Source organism: Biomphalaria glabrata, chromosome 16 (assembly GCF_947242115.1).
Source record: "Biomphalaria glabrata chromosome 16, xgBioGlab47.1, whole genome shotgun sequence".
NCBI lineage: Eukaryota > Metazoa > Mollusca > Gastropoda > Planorbidae > Biomphalaria > Biomphalaria glabrata.
The window spans coordinates 14,942,000-14,964,699 of NC_074726.1; the positions used below are offsets into that span (position 1 = coordinate 14,942,000).

Here is a 22,700-nt window from a genome sequence, read left to right on the forward strand (position 1 = left end):
GCGGGGTATGTTGGAAATTAAAGTCTTAATTTTCTTTGCGGCATCTAACATTTAATTGTAAAAGAAAATATCCTCTTTTGATTTAAAAAAAATTAAGGTGCGATAGAAAATTTGAATGGATGGATACGAAGTGAATAAACTGGTATTTTAAAATTTCGAGATCTTTATCGCACCTCTGAATCCACCCAGCTCCAATGAGTACCTGACAAGGTAGGTCGTAGTGCTGACCACATGACACCCTCGTTAACCGTAGGCCACAGAAACAGATGACCTTTACATAGTCTGCCCTAGAGATCGCACGGTCTGAATGATAAAGTGTTTTTTTTTCGTTTTGTGGTGATGAAGCCCGTGGCATGCGTATCTGGAGTACTTATAAGCCAAGGCTGCGTAGCAAGATTGGGAACCACTGACCTATAATTAATTAATTAGCGTGAAACAGTCGGTGCTAGACCTAGTCCTAAACTTTGAGTCTTAGTCCTAAACTGTGAGACAGTCGGTGTTAGACTTAGTCCTAAACTGTGAGACAGTCAGTGTTAGACTTAGTCCTAAACTGTGAGACAGTCAGTGTTAGACTTAGTCCTAAACTGTGAGGCAGTCAGTGTTAGACTTAGTCCTAAACTGTGAGACAGTCAGTGTTAGACTTAGTCCTAAACTGTGAGGCAGTCAGTGTTAGACTTAGTCCTAAACTGTGAGACAGTCAGCGTTAGACTTAGTCCTAAACTGTGAGACAGTCAGTGTTAGACTTAGTCCTAAACTGTGAGACAGCCAGTGTTAGACTTAGTCCTAAATTGTGAGACAGTCAGTGTTAGACTTAGTCCTAAACTGTGAGACAGTCAGTGTTAGACTTAGTCCTAAACTGTAAGACAGTCAGTGTTAGACTTAGTCCTAAACTGTGAGGCAGTCAGTGTTAGACTTAGTCCTAAATTTCAAAAGAAAATTCAATAAACTGTTCACGTCCAGATATCATCACCGAGCTACACCCACCTCGTACACTTCTGCCCTTCGCACACCCACCTCGTACACTTCTGCCCTTTTCTCAGTCTCATGGCGCGATATGGTGACGGCATAAACTGCCTCTGGCGTCTCCCAGTCTTTCGGTGAGATAAGAAAATGTTTATAACGTTAGTGGCCATTAGAAACTATATAACCTACAGGGTCATCTTGACCAGTGTCCAGCAAACCAAGATCTCGATAATTATGGGTGGTCTAAATACACTTTCTTAGCTAGGTGTGTGTGTGTGTGTTGAGTGGGCTGAGAAGTGAAACGGAAGCGGGGCATTATTTCCCTTCTTCACAAATAAAAATAAACTAAATGCAATTAGATTCTGTATAAGAAAAAGTGCAAGGTGGTAAGCTGATGATCCTGGGTTCGAATACCTGAACGATGCAAAAGATTTAGAGTCACGTGTAACTTAGACTTCTTTCTCTAAGTAGAGAGGTCGAGTACAAGTACAGTTACAGAATCAAAACCAGTAAAATGTCCGGACCAGTTTGACCATGTAGGATGGGATTGAAAACTAATTAGAAATAGAGGATGCCTTTAAATCTCGAAAAGTATATTTCGGTATTATCATATAATGAAATCCACTTATCAACACCAACCACTCTGTCCGATAAAGTCACCAGCGTGGTCATATAATATCAAACACTTTGTCATAAAGTCAACCAATTTGTTATACATGTTCGTGATCCCCGAGAATGAAATCTATGTTAATAACAGGAGGCGGCACTAGCAGTACGCGGGACCTGGGGCGAGTGTCATGGGCAGGCTCGCAAGTGTCTGCTTGTAAAATTTGGCCACCAGTCCTCTAATATTGGATTAGCTGCTTTTAATCAACGTAACTTATGATTCAGAAACATTTTGCATGAAAAATCAACAGACTAGAAAATAATTACTGCTATCGCGGGGCCCCATCAGGCGCGGGGCCTGGACGGTTGCCCAACTGGCCATCCAATAAGGCCGCCTCTGGTTGATCAAATCAAACACAACCAAATGCCTCTCCGCCAATACGTGCTGTATCAGTTTGTGTCCTAAAGATAGTAACATACATTATCTCACATTCCTTCTATGATCGCCTGGAGGAAATGTCAACGGGATATAACAGGACCCAATCACACGACTTTAAGAAACTTTGTCTTCTATAAATAGTTGTGAATCTCACGGTAAACTTTAGAATTGAGATCTTTAAAAAAAATTTATATTTAAAAAGCAAAAGGGTGATAAAATGAGAATGGCCATATATAATGTTTATTACCCCTCTTCCTGTCAAACAGAAACAGGACATGGTTTTAATATTAATCCGTTGGGAAATATGAACAGTACTATTGATAACAATCACATGATGTTAGGGTTAGGGAGTAACACGGACACAATTTATGTTAAAGAGGATGTCATGTGGCCAGCACAACGACAAGCCAGCTTTACTTTCCCAACGTATGCCAGGTACCAATAGAGCTGAGAGGGGGGGTACTCAAAGACATCCTTAGAAATGCCTTACAAAAGTCTTCGCCGGGATTTGATCCCTAGACACTTCAGTTCGGAAGCAAAGTGTTATACCATTAAGCCACCACAGATCTCTACCCATTATATTTATCACTATCTGTAGCAACTCTGCGACTAGACTGGCCCAGTGACACACTTAAGGAAAGTCCAAGACGACACGACTATTCCACATGTCCAACATCCATTACGATCCAATTAATTCAAGAAGACACAAAACAACACAATGACCTAACATTGGTCTGTAAGGTGCCCCCCCCCCCCCCCCGAGCTGTCTAGCTCTCGAGAGTCTAAGAACGTGCAGCGGCATATGTATTACCTCGTCTGCTGGTAGTTTGTGTGTTGGCCTTCTTGGTAAACTTAAATCAATGATTGTTAAAACGTTTTTATTTTGCTTACTAAGTCTGCTTAAGATTGTAAAACAAATGATTACATTATAACGAAAGGAGTGAATTGTCATTAACTCAGAAGAAGACCAAGATTCAAATCTATTGTTAGTTTCTTTAAATCACATTGGCGCCCTATGATATACTCGTGAAGAAAAGGGAATGGGGAAAAGGCTCTTTTTTTTCCTAACAAAACTAGTGAACCAGAGAAAAATGATTGGATAGGACTAGTGAACCAGAGAAAAATGATTGGATAGGACTAGTGAACCAGAGAAAAATGATTGGATAGGACTAGTAAACCAGAGAAAAATGATTGGATAGGACTAGTGAACCAGAGAAAAATGATTGGATAGGACTAGTAAACCAGAGAAAAATGATTGGATAGGACTAGTAAACCAGAGAAAAATGATTGGATAGGACTAGTAAACCAGAGAAAAATGATTGGATAGGACTAGTGAACCAGAGAAAAATGATGGGATAGGACTAGTAAACCAGAGAAAAATGATGGGATAGGACTAGTAAACCAGAGAAAAATGATGGGATAGGACTAGTAAACCAGAGAAAAATGATGGGATAGGACTAGTAAACCAGAGAAAAATGATGGGATAGGACTAGTAAACCAGAGAAAAATGATGGGATAGGACTAGTAAACCAGAGAAAAATGATGGGATAGGACTAGGGAACCAGAGAAATGATGGGATAGGACTAGGGAACCAGAGAAAAATGATGGGATAGGACTAGGGAACCAGAGAAAAATGATGGGATAGGACTAGTGAACCAGAGAGAAATGATGGGATAGAACTAGTGAACCAGAGAAAAATGATGGGATAGGACTAGTGAACCAGAGAAAAATGATGGGATAGGACTAGTGAACCAGAGAAAAATGATGGGATAGGACTAGTGAACCAGAGAAAAATGATGGGATAGGACTAGTGAACCAGAGAAAAATGATGGGATAAGACTAGTGAACAAAATAAAAATTATGGGAGAGGACTAGTGAACCAGAGAAAAATGGTGTTGGTTGTGTTCTAACAAGACTAGTGAACCAGAGAAAAATGGTGTTGGTTGTGTTCTAACAAGACTAGTGAACCAGAGAAGATTCTGGTTGTGTACTAACAAGACTAGTGAACCAGAGAAGATGTTGGTTGTGTACTAACAAGACTAGTGAACTAGAGAAGATGTTGGTTGTGTACTAACAAGACTAGTGAACTAGAGAAGATGTTGGTTGTGTTCTAACAAGACTAGTGAACTAGAGAAGATGTTGGTTGTGTTCTAACAAGACTAGTGAACTAGAGAAGATGTTGGTTGTGTTCTAACAAGACTAGTGAACTAGAGAAGATGTTGGTTGTGTTTAGGCTCAAAACGAAATAAATCTTTCTGTGTCTATTGACTAGTGCAAGTGTTTCCTAAACCTTTTCCTTAACGGAACACTTCGCACTTTCTGAGTATTTAGCGGAACACTTTGCTTATTTTTTCTAGAGATTAATTCACGTGGTGACCTACTAGTTAGTAATTATTCCAATAGTTCGTGGAACACATATTCAGGTTTCGCGGAACACAGTTTGGGAAACACTGGACTAGAGCGATGAGGTTGACCCCTGACATAACAAGTTCTCTCAGATTTATCATCTTATCAATTCTAATCCATTGACGTGGGGCGTCGATAGAATGCTATTGGTGTATGGAGTGGGCTCCAATTAAAAATAAATATCTCTTTGACAAGCCCCCTCCCTTACTATTTCTCTAATTAATACTAACATCAAAGTATGTGAGGGTGTAGTTCCTGATTGGACTGATCCTCTCTCAAGCTATAAACTAACCTAGGCTACATTTAGACCCACGTCCCCATTTTGACTATACAATGGCTTCCGATCACGGTGTCCACGCTCTGGTGTAGCCGTCTATTCAGTCGTTCTTAGATCGCCTCAGAGCCCCCCTGGATCATCCCCCCCACACACACACCATTGCACTCCTCCCTAACAAAGAAACAAAGAGAAGCTCCAATGTCAATATTTTTATCTGCGTAAGCCCTAGCGGAATGCCATACTATCTGCTTGGCAACCCGCTCTCCCTTTTCCCGAAACTAATAATTAAACCGTGTCAACAAATGGGGTCAAATGGCGTCTCGCGAAATAACACAACGTCACTTCCTGTCGAGTTGTGGCGACAGGCCGAGTGATCGAACCTGAACAGGGGATAATAAATGTGCCAGAAAGGCCGATATAAACGAACACACACACACACTGTTTCCTTCCACTGCACTTTCTCCAAAGTATTTTCAATGCATGCTCAAAGGGGGACATGGGTGGTGGCCAAACTTGTTCAGTCTCTCGGGTAGCAGCACCCAGTTGAATGGAAATAGCAGCGTCATGGGTTTCAGTCTACCGGATATGGCCCGCAGGCCGGGTCGTAGTTTGGACATCACTGGTGTACATCATTTGTCCAGTAGATGGGAATTTCAAACCTAATTATATATAGCAAAAGTGATATGGGACTTTTATGGATTGTGTTTGTGTGTTTCTATGGTGACGGTGGGAAGAAAGTTGGCGATTTGTTCTGAATGACGTAAGATAGACGGTATTGTCGTCAGCGGCCTTAGGACAGACGACTGCAGAACGTTGGACTGAAAAGCAATGTTCTTGAAATGAGATTTTGTTAACAAAAAATAAAAATACAATTTTATATTGTAACTTAAGTCTACTACATTGATTTCATTACATCTCAAGTTCAATGTGTTTATTTTTTAATAAAAGTTCCTTTTTGCTATTGTTCATCAAAGAAGTTATTCATGTTATTTTAAGTCTATTACTCCTACAGCGGTTTAGTTGTCTGCCAGCAGTCTGGTGCTGTAAGTCAACGACCGTCTGAGACAGAGTAGATGGTCGTCGAATGTAGAATGGAAAGTCTCTGTACTCGAATACCTAAGAACGAAATCGTATTTGATGATGTTATAGTACTATAGGGTACCTGATATTAGTTGGGGGGAAAGTAAAGGCAGTTGGTCGTTGTGCTGGACACAAGACAAATCTCGTTAACCGTGTACCACAGAAACAGATGACCTTTACATCATCTCCCCTATAGACCACAAGGTCTGAAATGTTGCATTTTACTTTCTTTTTATAGTAAAACACAGTGAGTCCTTCCAACGCGCTAAGGTCAAATGTAAGGAAAACTATTTGCCGTCTTCCTGGACACACAATGTCCTTGTGAACAGGTTATCTCTTTAAATAAGCCAAGGTCAAAGTTGAATTCTGAAGAAATTTAATTATCACCCCATTGGTGTTACTAATGTTGAAATGTATGCAGAGGCGTTGATAGAGTGGGTGTCATCCGGTGCGATCCGCAACCCCTAGCGAAGAAAGGTCTCAGGTTTGTGTGTTTTTGTTTGTCCTATGACTCATCGTATACACAGACTTAGACGGTACAAAGAGAACTATTTCTTGTGGATATTGTCTCTATCTCTTCAGAATACAACAGTTAGCTTACTGGTAGGATAATTAGAAATCAAACTAAGGTCACGTTCCATGTAATCAATATCTTTCTTACAAAGTATAGGCCCACATCTCAACCAACGTAGAGTCGTAGAGACAAGCTTAAATGAGGGCACTTTGACCACATAATAACCGTGCGTGTGTTGTTACAAGTACAGGTGTGTCCTAATGACTTAAGTACATACCACCCTCACCCCCTCCACTCATTCATTATTGTTATTGGACGTGTTTGCCTGTGTGTAAGAGGGGGTTAGTGGGAAGCATGAATCATCAGCTGTATTGTCAACTGTATATATAACAAATGTATTAGTCATAGGTTCCTAAACGGCTAGATTTTGTTGACGTCTACCGTAGGCTATCCGTAGCATAGGTTCTCAAATCCTGTTGTCGGGTGTCATTAATCTTTACAAGTAGTCCACCTTACTAATAATGTGTAGTTCTTGTTGACGATACAAATGTCTCTAAGGTCTTTACTTTTCTAATTAGTCTTGACAGTACCGCGTTTACTGCAGGCCTACCAAGAGACGTTAATAACACCAGAGAAGGAACACAATAGAATGGGGAGTTTTCTTAAGAGTGTGAACCCACCTGACAAACAGCTCGTTGTTTCTGGTAATGGACGCACACAAATAAATAATATTTCCCCTCTTTTAGCGTTCAGTCGTTTGTGTCATCAAATTCTCATCAAAAACTGCGCGTTCCAGGGAAAGCCGCCATGTACACAATGATTGTTGTGTCGTCTGTCAACTAGAACTGCCCAGCGCCTTGCTCTTGCTACAAGATTATAAAATCGATCTCTCTTATTTATAGACGTGTGATTATAATTAGCAACTCTCGGTTAGCAGAGGGAAAAAAATAATTTTCTCAAATTCGTATTTTAAGCCAGAAATCGTCAATAATATCTGACATTATAAAAACTTTCATTTGGATTGAAACCAATTGGACAAGTCAACAAAATACTTTAGTTACTAAACAAAACTGTTGGGTTTTTTTTATTGGGGGGGGGGGGGTGCGGGACACATTCTTTTTAACCTAATCTTCAATTTGTCTACATTAGATGTGACAAAATATGTAGGTCACAGATAAGCTGCCAGGTTAACTACTGCACTGTTCCTCGGAGACAATGTTTGGTTGGCCCAGGATTTCTTTCTTTCTACTTTTCTCAATAATTGTAGATATTGACGTCGACCGAAGTTACGGAACAAATGTTTTGCATTTTGAAGAATTTGTTTTCTTCAATCACCTTTATGTTTTGTCTGGTCAAAAATTAAATTGACCCCCCAGGAAACTATTTGGAAACTTAATGACAAGCATGTGAAGTTGGTTGCTTGTCGGCTTTCATAAGACGCACTCAATGTAAAGACATTCAGGTGACCTCGGATAGATTAGAATGTATTGTACTGGCCGTCAACGTGAACCCTTGAAGTGAGATAAAGTCACTCTACATGTGTTCTCAAATTATGTTCTGACTTCTACAACTTCAAATGAAGCGTCAGACTTTGTTTTTCACATTTAGGTGTTATTATTTTTATTATACCATACAGTTCAAAGAATTGTAGTGATACCCCAAGTCTAGTGGTCCGTTTCCGGTCTTTTTATTGTGGCGTGTCTAAATTTATAAGTAAATATTGAAAAGAAACGAAAGATTATGGCAGATGTGTACAATCTAGTAGACTGAACCAAATATAAAATAATGACAAATAAATCTACGAAGTGCCTATCCCCAACCAGTTGGGAATAGGCTGCAACCCTATTCCCAACCGGATGGATGGGTCAAATAAGGTCAAACCCTATTTACAGTCAGTTGACTTCCGGTCTATCCCCAGTATAGACTTCCTGCCAATCCCCCCTGTTGACCGGAAGTGTTGCTATATAAAAGGCCAGCGTAAACGTGACCATGGCATTTTATATAGTAATCAATTATCCTCTGGTCACTTTCACTATCATTTATTTAAAAAAAAACATGGAAGGAAAATCATTCACAAATTTTACTGAATTCAAGGAATTTATCAAGAAGCATGAAGAGGAACAGCATGTTTTGTTTGTTACTAGTGGTTCTAAAAAGGTATGTTGTTGATTTTACTTTTACAATTCAATATAGTATAATATAGACTGTAATACTACTATAATAGATCGTTAGATTCTTATTTATTTCATTTAAGCTTAGCTTTTTATTTCTTTTCATTTATTTTATTTTGTGCTGGTTAGTGTTACTAGTGTAGTACGTTTTTGTTTCTTTTTTTAAAGTAATGTCTGTTCTGTATTATTATAAGATAATAGATAAAATAATAAATAATAATTACATGTAAAGTAGCTTGTAATTTTGAATGAAAATAACGTAGTCCTAGTTGGAAATAAATATAGAGAGATTTATTTTAAACTTTCTCCATTTATTAAAAAGAAACTTTTATTAATTTCTTTATACACAAAGAAGTTAAGTTTAGAATGTTATATATTTTTTTCCGTTTACAGCTGTTAAATTTAATTACACTTAAAAAAAGAGAATGAATTTTCCCTACACACAATTTATAAGTGCTAAATTTTATTATTTTTTTAGCTTATCAATGGACATCCAGCAAAAGAATCCATACAGTATGAGTGGCTAAAATTAGTATGCAAACAAGGGAGAGCCACAAAACCAACATCGAGTAAAGGCATCCGGCCAAATCAAAGGTATTTATTTCAATATTTCTTAACAATGGAAAAAATATTGTGGTATTACAGAAGATGTGTAGTTGGGGTATAGTGGCCAAGTGTTGAGTGAAGTGCTGTCCACCCTAGTTAACCATCGGCCATAGAAATAGATGCCCTATACAACATCTGCCTTATTAGATCCCAAAGTCTGAAAGGGGTAATTTACTTTTATTTACAATGCAATAGTTGATACTAAAGATACAGTAGCCAGTTTTATAATAGTATTCAGTGCAATTGTATTATTGAAACACCCCTCCCCCCTTTCTCAAATCAAAATAATAAGTAGAGTGATGAAAAATAAATATGTATAATATTGTTATTATATTTTTTTTTGTAGGTCATGGAAACATGATTGTGGTGCAGTGATACGTGCTGTGATAAGGCATTCAGATGTTACTGGCTACCAGTTTGTCATCACAAAGGCAATATTGTCACATGAGAATCACCCCACAGATCATTTGGTAAGTTATTAAAAAGCATATTTACTCCTAACAATTATCTCTCATGAATTTTCAACTGTCAATATCAATTTCCAATAGCTATATATATACAATTTATAATTTTCAGACTGCACTTGTGTATCCTGAAAATAGAAGAATAAAGCCTGATGAAACCGTGGATCTGATGGTTGGCACCAAAATACCGCAGTCAGAATTGCGACAAATCATCTCGCAGAAACAGAACAAATGTGTTCTTGGAAAGGATGTGGAAAACTACAGGAGAAAACTGAAAGACCCCTGCACTGACAGTGAAGGAGTAGAGAAAATTCTAAATAGTATAAAGGTTGGTGGTGGAATGGTGAAGTATGGTGTGACACCAGAAAATGAATTTTTGTATTTGGCATACATGACCAAGGAAATGATAGGTTCACTTAAAGCCAACAAAACCATATTGATAATAGATTGCACTTATAAAGTCAATGAGTATTTATTTCCATTGTTGAATGTTATGTGTATTGATGCCAATGGTAATGGTGTACCTGTGTTGCATGCTTTTGTAAGGAATGAGAGTGTTGAAATTTTGTCTGAATGTTTGAGTGTATTACATGATGTGTGTGTGGAGCCTCAAATTTTTTTTGTAGATAAAGATTTTAGTGAAATAGGTGCTATCAAACAATGTTTTCCTCAATCTTTAATTCGCCTATGTTCATTTCACACAATGACAGCAGTAAAAAAGTATTTAAATACAAATGTCTCAAAGGAATTATCCAATAAAATTTTTGATCTATTTAAAGAACAATCTTATACATTGAGTGAAGAAGCATTTGAGTTGTTAAAAGTTGACATCATTTCAGCATGTCCCAGTGTTGAAAGCTACTTTCAAAATAATTGGTGGTCAATTTCTGACATGTGGGCAGCATGTAGAAATACAGATGTTGCATCTCTACATATCACAACTACAAATCATGTAGAATCCTATCATTCAAGGATAAAAAAGCACCTAGATAGCCACACAACACTCTCAGTATGTGTAACTAAGCTACTTTTGTTTGATTCAGATCTATCTAAAATAAAATCAGCACAACACCACATTCACAAAATAACTAAACATTATTCTACACTACCAGACACACATTTGCTTACTTTGTACAAGAATATATTAACACCATTTGGAGCAGAGTTAGTGGGCCATCAGATTTCTTTATTTAAAAGATGTAACTACAACATAGTTCAAAATGATACTGACACATCATTTTTTTCTATTTCTAATACTTGTAATTCTAATGATACCAATTCATATGTGGTTAGCATGGATTCTTGCAATTGTATTTTCTTCACTAAATTTTTATTGCCTTGCAGACATATTCTTTCTTTGAGACATAAACTTTCTTTAGAAATGGTTTTTCTTCCTGATGGGTGCCATTTCCAAAATAAATCATTTAGGGATGAAGAATTTGAGGACATATCATCTATCTCAACTAATGTAATTTATCCAACCATTAGTGCAAAGACAGCAGAAGGGCGATTTAAAATTGTTAAGGACCTGACAAATGAACTAAACTGTCTGTATCAGAATATGGGGGAACAACATTTTTTAGTAAAGCTTGAACAGTTAAAGACATTTATTTATCATATCAGGGCCAATAAGGAATTTGTTATTACTAATGTGTCTGAGGCCTTGGCTGAAACAAATATTAGTTTGAATGGTGGGTGTGTTGATGCAGAGTTTCTTCCAATTGCCTCAACTTCTCAGGCCTTGGCTGAAACAAATATTAGTTTGAATGGTGGGTGTGTTGATGAAGAGTTTCTTCCAATTGCCTCAACTTCTCAGGCCTTGGCTGAAACAAATGTTAGTTTGAATGGTGAGTGTGTTGGTGAAGAGTTTGTTCCAATTAATCGTGCTCAACCCTTTGTGGTTCATAATAGTGAAAACAATCTGTCTGGTAGTGATATTGTTGACTCATCTAAAGTTACAACTGATACATTTAGTAATGTAATGTTGAAAAAAGTAAAAACTAAAGGAAGACCTAATAATAAACAACACTTCACAAAGAAAAAAAGACTAGGTTTCCCTTACAGCTCGGTTAGTAAAAAACTTAAAACTGTTAGCAGTACTGAAAAAGAAGTTGTAGGTAATGTTAAATGTTCCAGTGCAAATGATGTGAATGTTTTTGTTGATAACCATGTTGAATGTTTAGAAAACAAACGTAATGGTGATGAATGTGCTGAATGTGGACTGGAAGAGGTTTCAAAAGAGAATTGTATAGATGGGAAGTTGATGAACTGGATTGGTTGTATGGTGTGTGATAGGTGGTTTCATGAGTTCTGTTTATCAAGTAATATTTCTGTAGATTCATTTATTTGTAAATTTTGCAATTAAAATGTTAGAAGTGTTTTAATACATATTAACATTTAAGTCTATTTGTTAATTTAACTTTCACTTCATAAGACCTATCTTGAGCATTAAAAGTGTAACATAATTCTACCTTTAATATATAAATGTACTATTGTATCAGTAATACTACCATTCAATAATGTGCTATTTACTCACCATATATTTGTTATAATGCACTTTTTTTATCAAACACATATTAAATTGCTTACATAAGTTTATATATTAAATATTGACTTTGATATTGTTTAGCTGAGTATATGTGTAATATATTTTTAGCTGTAACAATTAAATGTAATTTTGTAGATATTTTTTCTATTATTTTACCAGTTTTATTTATCAATTCATTTTGATGCATATTACATTGTTTACATGTATACTTATATACTGACTGAAAATGTTATGTATTATTATATGTTATATATTTCTAGCAGTGATAGTCGAACATAAAATTTCTTCTATTACTTGCTTTAATAAATTATGTCATACATATGACCAAAAAAACAAAAAAAGTCTTTGTTGATTGTGTTGTGCTATTCATGTAGGAGAATTAAGGGATGCACTTTTTAAGTGTCTTAAATTCTCTACATCATTACAGAATGTTACTATTATTAGGCTTAACCACAGATGATGATATCAACCCTTTTTTCTTGTGGGATGGTTACTATAACTGAACATGTCTTTTTTTTGTGGTGGGTGGAGGGGCTGTAAGAGAAAATTTTAAGCATTATAATTTATTGATATAAAAAAAACAACATAAATGACATAGAAAAATGTAAATTAACAAAGTAATGTGTATGTTTTCTATTTTATAATATTTCAAACCTAGAAATCATACAAGTATATTACTGACATCAAATGAGAGAGAAATATTTATTTATTGAAATGGTGCTAAGATTGGTTGGACAATGATCATAGGTATAGAACATGATCCATTGATTCTTATTGTGGTACTATCTTTCAAAGATATCCACTACTTCCGCCACAACTTGGCCTTAGATTATAACATCCTGTGTAGGTATATCCTACCCACCTGCCTCCCTTATTTCACCTTAGTGAGAACAATAAAGTTTGATATCCCCACCCTACATTGAATAGAATCAACATAAATGAAAAAACTCTCAGCTTTACAATATACCTAGCATTTTACTATGTGTTTACACATATGGTTACATTTCTCCTCACAGCTACACATGTTATTGCTTTGCAACAAACTTTAAACCCACCCTCACCCCAATTATATTTTTTTCTCTGCCTTGTTTTGATACCTCCTCTTTTTTATTATAGCCATCCTCAGTGCACTAAACTTTATAATGAAGATGGGAGAGAAAACATTGAAAACACATGTCAAACATATCAAGAAGCAGTATATAGGCCTATAAAAAATATGTTGAATTGAGTGCTTAAAGTCAAAGCCAAGTCAAAAAATATATTTAATTGGAGATAATGTGACCAAGAATGAAATGAAAACAAAAACAGTGAATTAATATATTTTATAGCTATTACAAATATTCAGCTCAAAGATTTAACAACACTATGACCTAACAATTATATAATAAAATAACCTATAAAGTATACATTGTTCCTTTAATTACATTAGGGAAAAATTAATCTAAGTTTAATAAATTGTAAAGATTTATCAATATCAAACCTATTCTATTATCTTCTTTTAAATCAATCACTTAAAAAAAAAAAAAACATTTAACTATAGGATTTGACCTAAACACAGTCGACTGGGAATAAGGTTTTGACCTAATTTGACCCTGTTGACTGTGAATAGGGTTTTGACCTTATTTGACCCATCCATCCGGTTGGGAATAGGGTTGAAGCCTATTCACAACTGGTTGGGAATAGGGTCCGCCATAAATCTATGATTGATATTCAGCTACGATTTATGTTGCAGGCTCTGTAGTTCTAGAAGAAATATATTCTACAACTTGAACTGTGATGTACTAAATTTGACCCACTGACCATTTCCAGCCCTAGAAATTCCTGACTACAGAGAATATTAAAAGCGCTGTGGTTCAATTCCTTTGTATTCAATGATAGTTACAGAGACGCGGAGAGTGATACATGTGTCAGAATGGAATAAGATCCTCAGGCCGATAAAGGTTGGCCTCTAATCTAGAACAAGATAAGCTACAGTCAAATGTATGGCTGCTCAGTGAGGCAGTGACTTACTAACATCATATTGTCATAGATGTATCTGGATCAAATCAAGACAGCTCAATGCCAACACTTTTGAAATAAACACTACTTCACGTCGTGACTTAGATCTATGTTAGAAACTGAATCTCTATTCAATGCAAAAGAAAGCCTATTGACATTAATTAATCTTTTAATTGATACTTTAAAACAAGTTATTTAATTTTAAAGTTCCAATACTCCAATACACAACAAAAGTACTAAGTAAAGAAATCAATGATACATAAATCTAACCTAAATGTTCTAACGGTAATTCTAACCCTTGTTATATTATTATGTTATATTATTAGTACTATTTTAGTTACCTTCTAAAATCTAAATGTAGGTTAATAGATAAGTTCTGTACATCAATAATTGAGAACTACATTACTATAATCAATAATCGATTTTCTTTTTAAATAATAATATACAAGCCCCTAAAGCCAAATAATAGTTTCGGCTACAATAATAGCAAAAAAAGTCTACTTTAATTTAGCGATAAGTTGACGAACTTACTTGTTCTGTGATTTTGCAGCTAAAAAAGATTCTAGTATCTTCTAATTAATCCAAGATACAGTAACAAGGGGAAGATACTCCGGTAACGTTACAACTGTCTGCAATCGAAGTTCCTAAATATCCAGTGATTGTGACGGGACACAGAAACACTTGGGTTCGTAACTCACGCCACTGAGGTGTTAGATGGACGGGGCGTGACATGCAGGGAGGAAGTGATACTTCTCCTATTGGTGCTACTACACAGCACACACGAAGCTTGGGCCGTTGACCACAGCTGACCAAAGTGTGTATTTGTCTGTGTGCGCGAGCGTGGAAGGAAAGAATGGGGGAGGTGGGGGAGGCGGACCAAATCTCGACACGGCGTAACGATAAGCCATTTAGTGGGGGGGGGGGGGGTAGTTTGGAGAAAAAAGGGGGGGGGGCATAATCAGCGGCCGTAGAGGAGAGAGAAAAGGAGGGGCGGGGGGGGGGGTACGGGTTTGGATGTGGCCGCGTGGTGGGGAGCTGTGAGAACAGAGGATCTGGACCACAAAGAAAATGTTCAAGTTTGGTCCAAGCGTCCTCCTCCCCTCCTCCTTATTCTCTCCAGGCATTTATCTCCCCCTCCGCTCCCCCGAATTTTTTTTTTTTTGAAAGGTCCAGTTTTTAATCAGCCACAGTGAAGGAATCAATATCCCATGATGCAAGTTCCTCTTGTCTGGAATGTGTTCTTTGTTGTTAGGTTAGATTGACCTAGTTCCATTGAAGTAGAAGGCATCTGTTAGAACAAAGAAGAATGAAGAGGCTTTTAACTTCTTATAAGTTCACGGATTCCATATTTGGCATCAATTTGTGGAGCAAAAACGTACAATAGCATGGGCATTGTCCTGGTCATACAATCTTCATCAGTGAAAACTAGACACGTTTGGTTTCTCTGCTAAATTTAATATTTATTATAATATTTCAGATGCACTGGTTACCGGAACCGAGTTTGTGAATTCATTTTGGGCTGCGGCCAGGAGTTTCGAGGGACCGGATATTACCCGTGGCCCGTAGTTTGGGCCTCACTGGCATTTACTAAGATAAACTCTTGTTTGAACTTTCACCTGGTTAAGTGACCAAGTCTTGACATACTCGGCGTAACGATAAAACTTTTGATAAGCGGGTGTAAAGGGGGGGGGGGGGGGTAGCAGGGACATTCTATGAAAAAACACAATCTTACCAATCTATTGGGAAATGTTATTTGTTTATTAGTTGCTGTTTTTTTTCTGGACAAAGGTTATAATAACTCCCATTGTCCCATTGCACAATTTTTCATTGTTCAAAGCAAAACCTTAGTCAATCAAAAAGTTAACCAATTCGCTAATTAAATAGTGGTAAATAATTGCCCCTATAGATCACAACGTCTAAAAGGGGAACTTTAAAAAAAAATCAATTGTGTTTGATATCAGAAAAGTGAAACAAATCTCACAATATTGAGATGATAAGTTCTTCCTTAGATAAGCTTGGTTTCTTAAAAAAGTAAATTTTTAACAAATATTTTGCTTTAGTGTGTGTGTGTGTGTTCCACTATAAAGAATGTGAAACGCGGTGGCCGAGCAGTAAATCAAATCCAGGGTCATAGTTCGGAATTTTATGGACGCAACTCTAGTAGGTACCTGAAATTACTTTTGAAAATGTCAGTTGGTCGTTACGGTGGCCACATGATACCCTCGGTATCTATTAGCCCCAAAATATCAGCTTTTAGATCATCTGATCATTTGAAATATAGTTGAAGAATTTAGGTGGACGGTTAAAATGATTAAGGTTAATCGTGCCAGCTTATCAACAACCACAAAGGCTTATATCAGACTGACAAAAAAGTGACGTGTCAGTCACCAGTGGCGCCCCAACGCCAACGAATAATCTTTGATGTCAAAAACAAAAGTAAAGCTGACCATGCGCGGGGCATACAAACTTGTAACTTTTGAAAACTCGGATATCTCCGACATGTAACATTGGAAGACTCGGACATCTCCGACCAGGGTCGCCTGTGGATCTTAATACTACGGATGAATTCCAGTTAATGTGGACACTGGCGTTAGATTTGAACATGTCACGAACATGACAGGGGAAATCCAAGTATCCCCCTGGGGGACTGAACTGGTGATTACTGTTCAACCCTTGGTCAGTATGTGGACGGACAAAGGACGCGATTTGCCGCCCGCCCCTCGCCTAAACAGACCTCCCACAATGTGGCGCCTGCTGGTCAGATGAAGAAATTTTAACTGATGAGTTTCCCCGCTAAGATTGACAAGGCTAGATTTACCCCCCTCCACCCCCCTTTTTTTAGGTTTTATTGTTCGTTTTTAATTATTACTTTGTATATTTAAAATGCAATGTATATAGAATTATTAAATAGAGACTAGTAGGGTAACATTTAAAATGTTCACTGTATTTATGTATCAATTGAGTAACGACCATTTTCAAAGAAACACACAAAGTCACGCACACACACACACACACACACACACACATGGCTTTTGCTTTGCCCAATAAGTTTCAGGTAGATCTGGTCAACTCTTGGCGGAGGGTACCAGATCCCGTCGCATCAGTGTGACACCTCTTCGCAACGGCCGCCTTGGGAAGCGGAAAGGCTAAGAACGAGAACCAACAGGGCCTCCAGTAGGCTACCACATCTATGCTCTAGCGAATGTACTTGCACGTGGAGAGGATGTGAGAAAGGCTTGCTAACCAGTCCGAAACCCATTGCATCGTTCCCCAGCGGGATCGCACGGGTGGTGATGACCATCCCACGGGGACAATGGCACATTTTAGGAATATGGAGTTACCTCCTTTGGGCTCGGCCTCCAGCCTCGCTTGGGTCGGGACCCATTGCGTTGGTTTTAAGGTACCGTGACCAAACGGATGTGATTAAATGATCATCTAGTTGTTGGGCGCCTCCAGACAGAGGGGTCGGTGAAGAGCCGATTCCTCATGCTGGCTACGGGATAAAATCCTTTCCCAGGTCAAAGGTTCATAAAAGGGATTTGTCTGTAACCCTTTTTGGACATCTCGACGAGGTCATGTCATCGTGGCGCCCTCTGGAAACGTCTGTTAGAGATGGAAACAGGTCCTCCAGTGGACTTCCGCGGCATGCTCTAGCGAAGACGACTTGCACATTGAGAGGGTGAAAGACTCCACTAGAACCGTCCTCTTCTTGCTGGGAGCCCTGTTGATGAAACTGATCAACAAGCAGAGAAACAAAAAAACATGTGTTGCGGAGATAAAGACAAAAATCATTTCTTGTTGGAAGTTCTTCAGTCCGTTGCTTGCAGGAGCCGCTTCCCGATTTCCGTTCCGCTTCTCTAATTGTGTTATATTGTGTTAAACTGAAGGGCTCTGCAGCCACAGCGTTTCGAGAACATTCAGACGTATCTACTGAAACAAAAAAAAGGTCTGTTGGCTAATCAACAGTGGCTTTGTCCGAAACTTTACTGGACACTCTGGACAGTAGACCGAACTCCACCGAGATCTTCAGTCTTGGATCTCTTTATTATTAGAACTTATGTTTCTGGGACTTTAAAAAGTTGTAAAAATAACAAACAACAAGGTTACAAAAGACAGTTTGTGTGGAAACACAAACTCAAAATCGGCCCCCGAAGTAAAATGTTTTACATAATTCGGATAATCCTTTAGAGTTGAAGATACTTTACTTCCTAGTCCAAACCTCCCGCAGGACGACGGGGGATGGGAGCAGGCAGGAATTGAACCTTCGACCGTCGATAAATCCGAACGACAGTCCAGTGCGCAAACCGCACGACCAGTGGTCCACCCAGGTAGGCTTCAATATTTTCAGAAAGAACATCCAAATGAAATTATATCAAAGACAAATGAGAGATAAGAATGGAGAAAGAAGGTTAACAGATCTTGTGTAGTGCCCCAACGGTCCCGCAGATCAAAGGATAGATGAAAGTGAATGTAAAGTTAGATGTGAACCTGGTCTAACTAGTTTCCCTTTCAGACCTTGTGTTCTATAGGGCAGATGATGTAAAGTTCATGTTTTTGTGGCCTAAGGCTAACGAGGGTGTCATCTAACCAGCACAACGACCAACCGCCTTTACTTTTCCCCAACTAATGTCAGGTACTCCCCAACTAATGTCAGGTACTCATTAGAGCTGGGTAGACTCAGAAGTTCAAAATCCCAGTCTTCACCAGGATTCGAACCCGGGACCCTCGGTTCGGAATAAATAAAGTAATTGTTTTGAAAAGGCTCAATCACATATTCGAATCCTCAAAAATTAAAATATAAATCCAATGTGCAACACATATCTATTGAAGAAAATGAAGTTTATAAGATTACTATTTGTTTTAAATTAGGTATAACTTATAATGCATACTAATTAGCTTTTTCTCTTTAAAAAACGGCTTGCATAATTGATTTAAAAAATTAGATACTTCGCTTTCATGAAAAAAAAAAGTAGCCGTTGCATCAGAACTTTGAATGGTCTAAAATATTGTGAAGTCGGATTTTCAATATCTTTTCTAGTTTACGAGATCTAAACGGGACAGACGGACAGACATTTCACACAAAACTAATAGCGTCGTTTCCCCTTTCGGGGGCCGCTAAAAAATAACTCACTCTCAGTCTTTTGCGAAAATGTTGTTAATGAAAATGAACAGTTAATGTTTGAGTAAAAAAAAAAAAAGTAAAATATTGGAATGTCAAGAGAAGTGAGAAAGGTGTGGCTAATAATAAGGCACTGGACCGTGGAGTCTTAGACCAACAAGGACAAAGGATTTGTTCAAAAACTTTTTTTTTGAAAGTCGAAACGCCTGTACACTATCAAACTAAAGAAGAACCTAGAGCCACTGTGCATTTTCATAAATGATAGAAAGGAATAGATTTATATGACTGTAATTGACTGTAGTAATTATATGCAGTAATTATAGGCTTGTGGATGCTTGCAATGACATAGTGATGGCTACATAGAAGTGGAAGAGCCTAAATGATCCAAATTAATATCCTGCGATTTATTCAAGACAAGAAAATATTACACAACGCATTTTTAAAACTCCTAGTGTTACGAACATAACTTCATGGCTTCTATTAACTCCTAGTGTTACGAACATAACTTCATGGCTTCTTTTAACTCCTAGTGTTACGAACATAACTTCATGGCTTCTATTAACTCCTAGTGTTACGAACATAACTTCATGGCTTCTATTAACTCCTAGTGTTACGAACATAACTTCATGGCTTCTATTAACTCCTAGTGTTACGAACATAACTTCATGGCTTCTATTAACTCCTAGTGTTACGAACATAACTTCATGGCTTCTTTTAACTCCTAGTGTTACGAACATAACTTCATGGCTTCTATTAACTCCTAGTGTTACGAACATAACTTCATGGCTTCTTTTAACTCCTAGTGTTACGAACATAACTTCATGGCTTCTATTAACTCCTAGTGTTACGAACATAACTTCATGGCTTCTATTAACTCCTAGTGTTACGAACATAACTTCATGGCTTCTATTAATTCCTAGTGTTACGAACATAACTTCATGGCTTCTAGATTACGAACACGAACTGCTGTTCTACAAAAGGTGTTACACGCGAGCACGCTCTCAAGTTTAAAGACACTACAAGAACTTCTTTGAAACGTATCTGACAACCCTGACCACAGTGTTATGTGAAAAGAGTTGAACTATCAAGTCGTTGTGTGCTTGTGCGGGAGAGATTCTTTCATATGAACGTGACGGGATTTTAGTAAGAATTAATAAACACACGAACATAGGTGCAAACATAGGTGCATAGATAGATGTGTCTCTCGGTATTTTGTTTGTAAAATTGTATTTTATGACTATTGAAAAGCTTTTAACTAAAGTCTAAATACACTATATCCCTCCCCATCCACAAAGACTATTACACTGCTATTATCAGTAAGTAAATTGGTATAGTAACAAATTAACGAGATTCCGACCCAATGGCGCCATGACGTCTGATTAGCGTCTACACGATATCTTTTGATCTCCCCCAAAGTTTTCAGCCAGTTGTCTCCCCCACACCCCCTCTCTTTTCCGATCAGCTTTCTGCGTCTATCGGACACCTTCGATATAGAGGTCACGGTCTATCACGCCAATCCTGACCACCCTTGACCTTTATGACCGCTATCTTTGACCATGGATCAATGTCTTCTTTCAAATCTGATCGACGTTTCTGTCATCACTTCAAACGCTAGAAGGTTGGACATCAGGGCCACACACACGTCTTTATTATTATTTTTTTTAAAGGACAATAAATTCAACATATTGGCACAACTTACAAAGATACGACGTCACGAGGAGGCCGTAGGGTTTGAGATGGCCCGCATCCCTTTTATGAACCATGTGACCCGGGAAAGGCTTTTATCCCGTGGCCAGGATGAGGAATCAGCTTTTCACCAACCCCTCTGTTTGGAGTCCCCCCAACTAGATGGCCATTTAATCACAGCCGTTGGGTCAAGGGGCACGGTCCCTTAAGCCAAAACAATGGGTCCCTCCTCCCAAGCGAGACCGGAGACCGAGCCCACGGGGGCCTCCATTTCACGTGGGGGAGCCATCACCATCCGTATGGTCCCCGTTGGGGAACGATGCAATGGGTTTCGGACTGGCTAGTAAGCCTTTCTCACATCCTCTCCACGTGCAAGTACATTCGCTAGAGCACAACTGTGGTAGCCTACTGGAAGCAGTGTTCCTTAAAATACTCTGAATGTACAAAGTGTTCCGTTAATGAAAAACTTCTTTATAAATAATTACCACAGACCTATATATATTATATCTAGATGATAATTTTTAAAAAATCCGTTTGGCATTGATATAACTACGACACAATGCCCATAAGAATTGCCCGCGTGTGTAAATGTGTAAATGAGTAAATGTGTGTAATATATGAATGTGTTTGAATTAGCTGTGTATGAATGTGTGTATGTAAGTATGGATGCATGGCTGGTGTTATGCGCTCTAGATTGTCGTTCGGTGGTCCTGGTGGTTCCGGGTTCAAACCTTTCCCACTACCATCCTGCGGTAGCTTTGGTTTATAATTATCTTCAAATCTATAAGAACTTCCGAAACTCTTCAAACCTTTGACAAACATGTCTTTCAGTGCAGGGCCGGCCTTAGGCCACTGAAGCCTATGCGTTCGCAGTGGGCCCCGCGCCTTCATAGGCACCGCGCTAATTCTAAGTGCAAATTATTAAATTAAATTATTATAACTTATATATAATAACAGGGTTTCCGCGGCCTCCTATTTTCAAGGGCCTCAAGAAATCTCCCGAAAAGCCAAAATATACGAAATAATCTGGAAATCTTCTGAAATTATTAAAATCTCCTGGAAAATGTACAAAATTGTCACTTTTGGCGTGAAAATAAATAAAAACAGCATTGTGAGCTTTCGTTTAATAAAAATTGATTGCAAAGACGAATTTTGACAAATATCTAAGAGGACCAAACCTTACATATTTAGCCATATCTTTGAATACTGAAGGATTAAATTCCCTTGTTGATATCAGACAAAATAATTAATTTCCAGTAATTAATTGACTCATTGGAGACTTTTATGTACTAAATTAATTGATTCATGTATTGTCTTTACCAATAAAAAAATTGTGCAAAGTTTTCACGAAATCAGCTCACATACAACTAGCAGGAAATGAGAAGGCTGACACACTCGCCAAGAGTGGGAGAACAAACTCACAAGTAAACTCTGCACTCTATCCAGAAGAAATGAAGAAATTAATTGTAGATAAAATAAATGAGAAATGGACGAGCTCCCATCCAAATCACAAGAAAGATGATGCTTACTATAAGCTATCCCGACAAGACCAACGTCTAATCTTTCGACTCAGGACCGGACACAACAGAATGCGACAACACATGTTCCGGAAGCTCAAAATTGGAACCAGTGAAAACTGCCCATGTGGAGTATCACCAGAAAATGCCGACCACGTCCTCCAAAACTGCTCTCTCTACCAAGAGGCCCGTATAAGACATTGGCCCCAAATCACCCCAATAGAAAGAAAACTATATGGAGAGCTCCCTGATTTGGAAACCACTGCGCAGTTCATCTCATGTATTGGTCTAGTCATATGAACACTC

At 38.0% G+C, this 22,700-nt stretch overlaps 3 protein-coding genes across 30 annotated transcripts in view; 1 reads left to right on the forward strand and 2 right to left on the reverse strand.

The window, feature by feature from the left end:
* Positions 1–14,736, reverse strand: part of LOC106073217 (titin homolog) — a 35,327-nt gene extending 20,591 nt beyond the window's left edge. Inside the window, exon 1 of the mRNA XM_056014756.1 lies at positions 14,604–14,736. The gene's annotated coding sequence lies outside the window, so the exon portion shown is untranslated. The remainder of the gene's footprint in view (positions 1–14,603) is intronic.
* The window catches only part of LOC106078342 (titin-like), a 533,611-nt gene that overhangs the window by 122,813 nt on the left and 388,098 nt on the right, over positions 1–22,700 (reverse strand). The window lies entirely within an intron of this gene.
* Positions 8,138–12,403, forward strand: LOC129923493 (uncharacterized). The gene is made up of 4 exons (XM_056014754.1): positions 8,138–8,442; positions 8,935–9,050; positions 9,409–9,532; positions 9,639–12,403. The coding sequence occupies exons 1-4, from the start codon at positions 8,275–8,277 to the stop codon at positions 11,889–11,891; spliced, it is 2,661 nt and encodes an 886-aa protein (XP_055870729.1). The 5' UTR covers positions 8,138–8,274; the 3' UTR covers positions 11,892–12,403.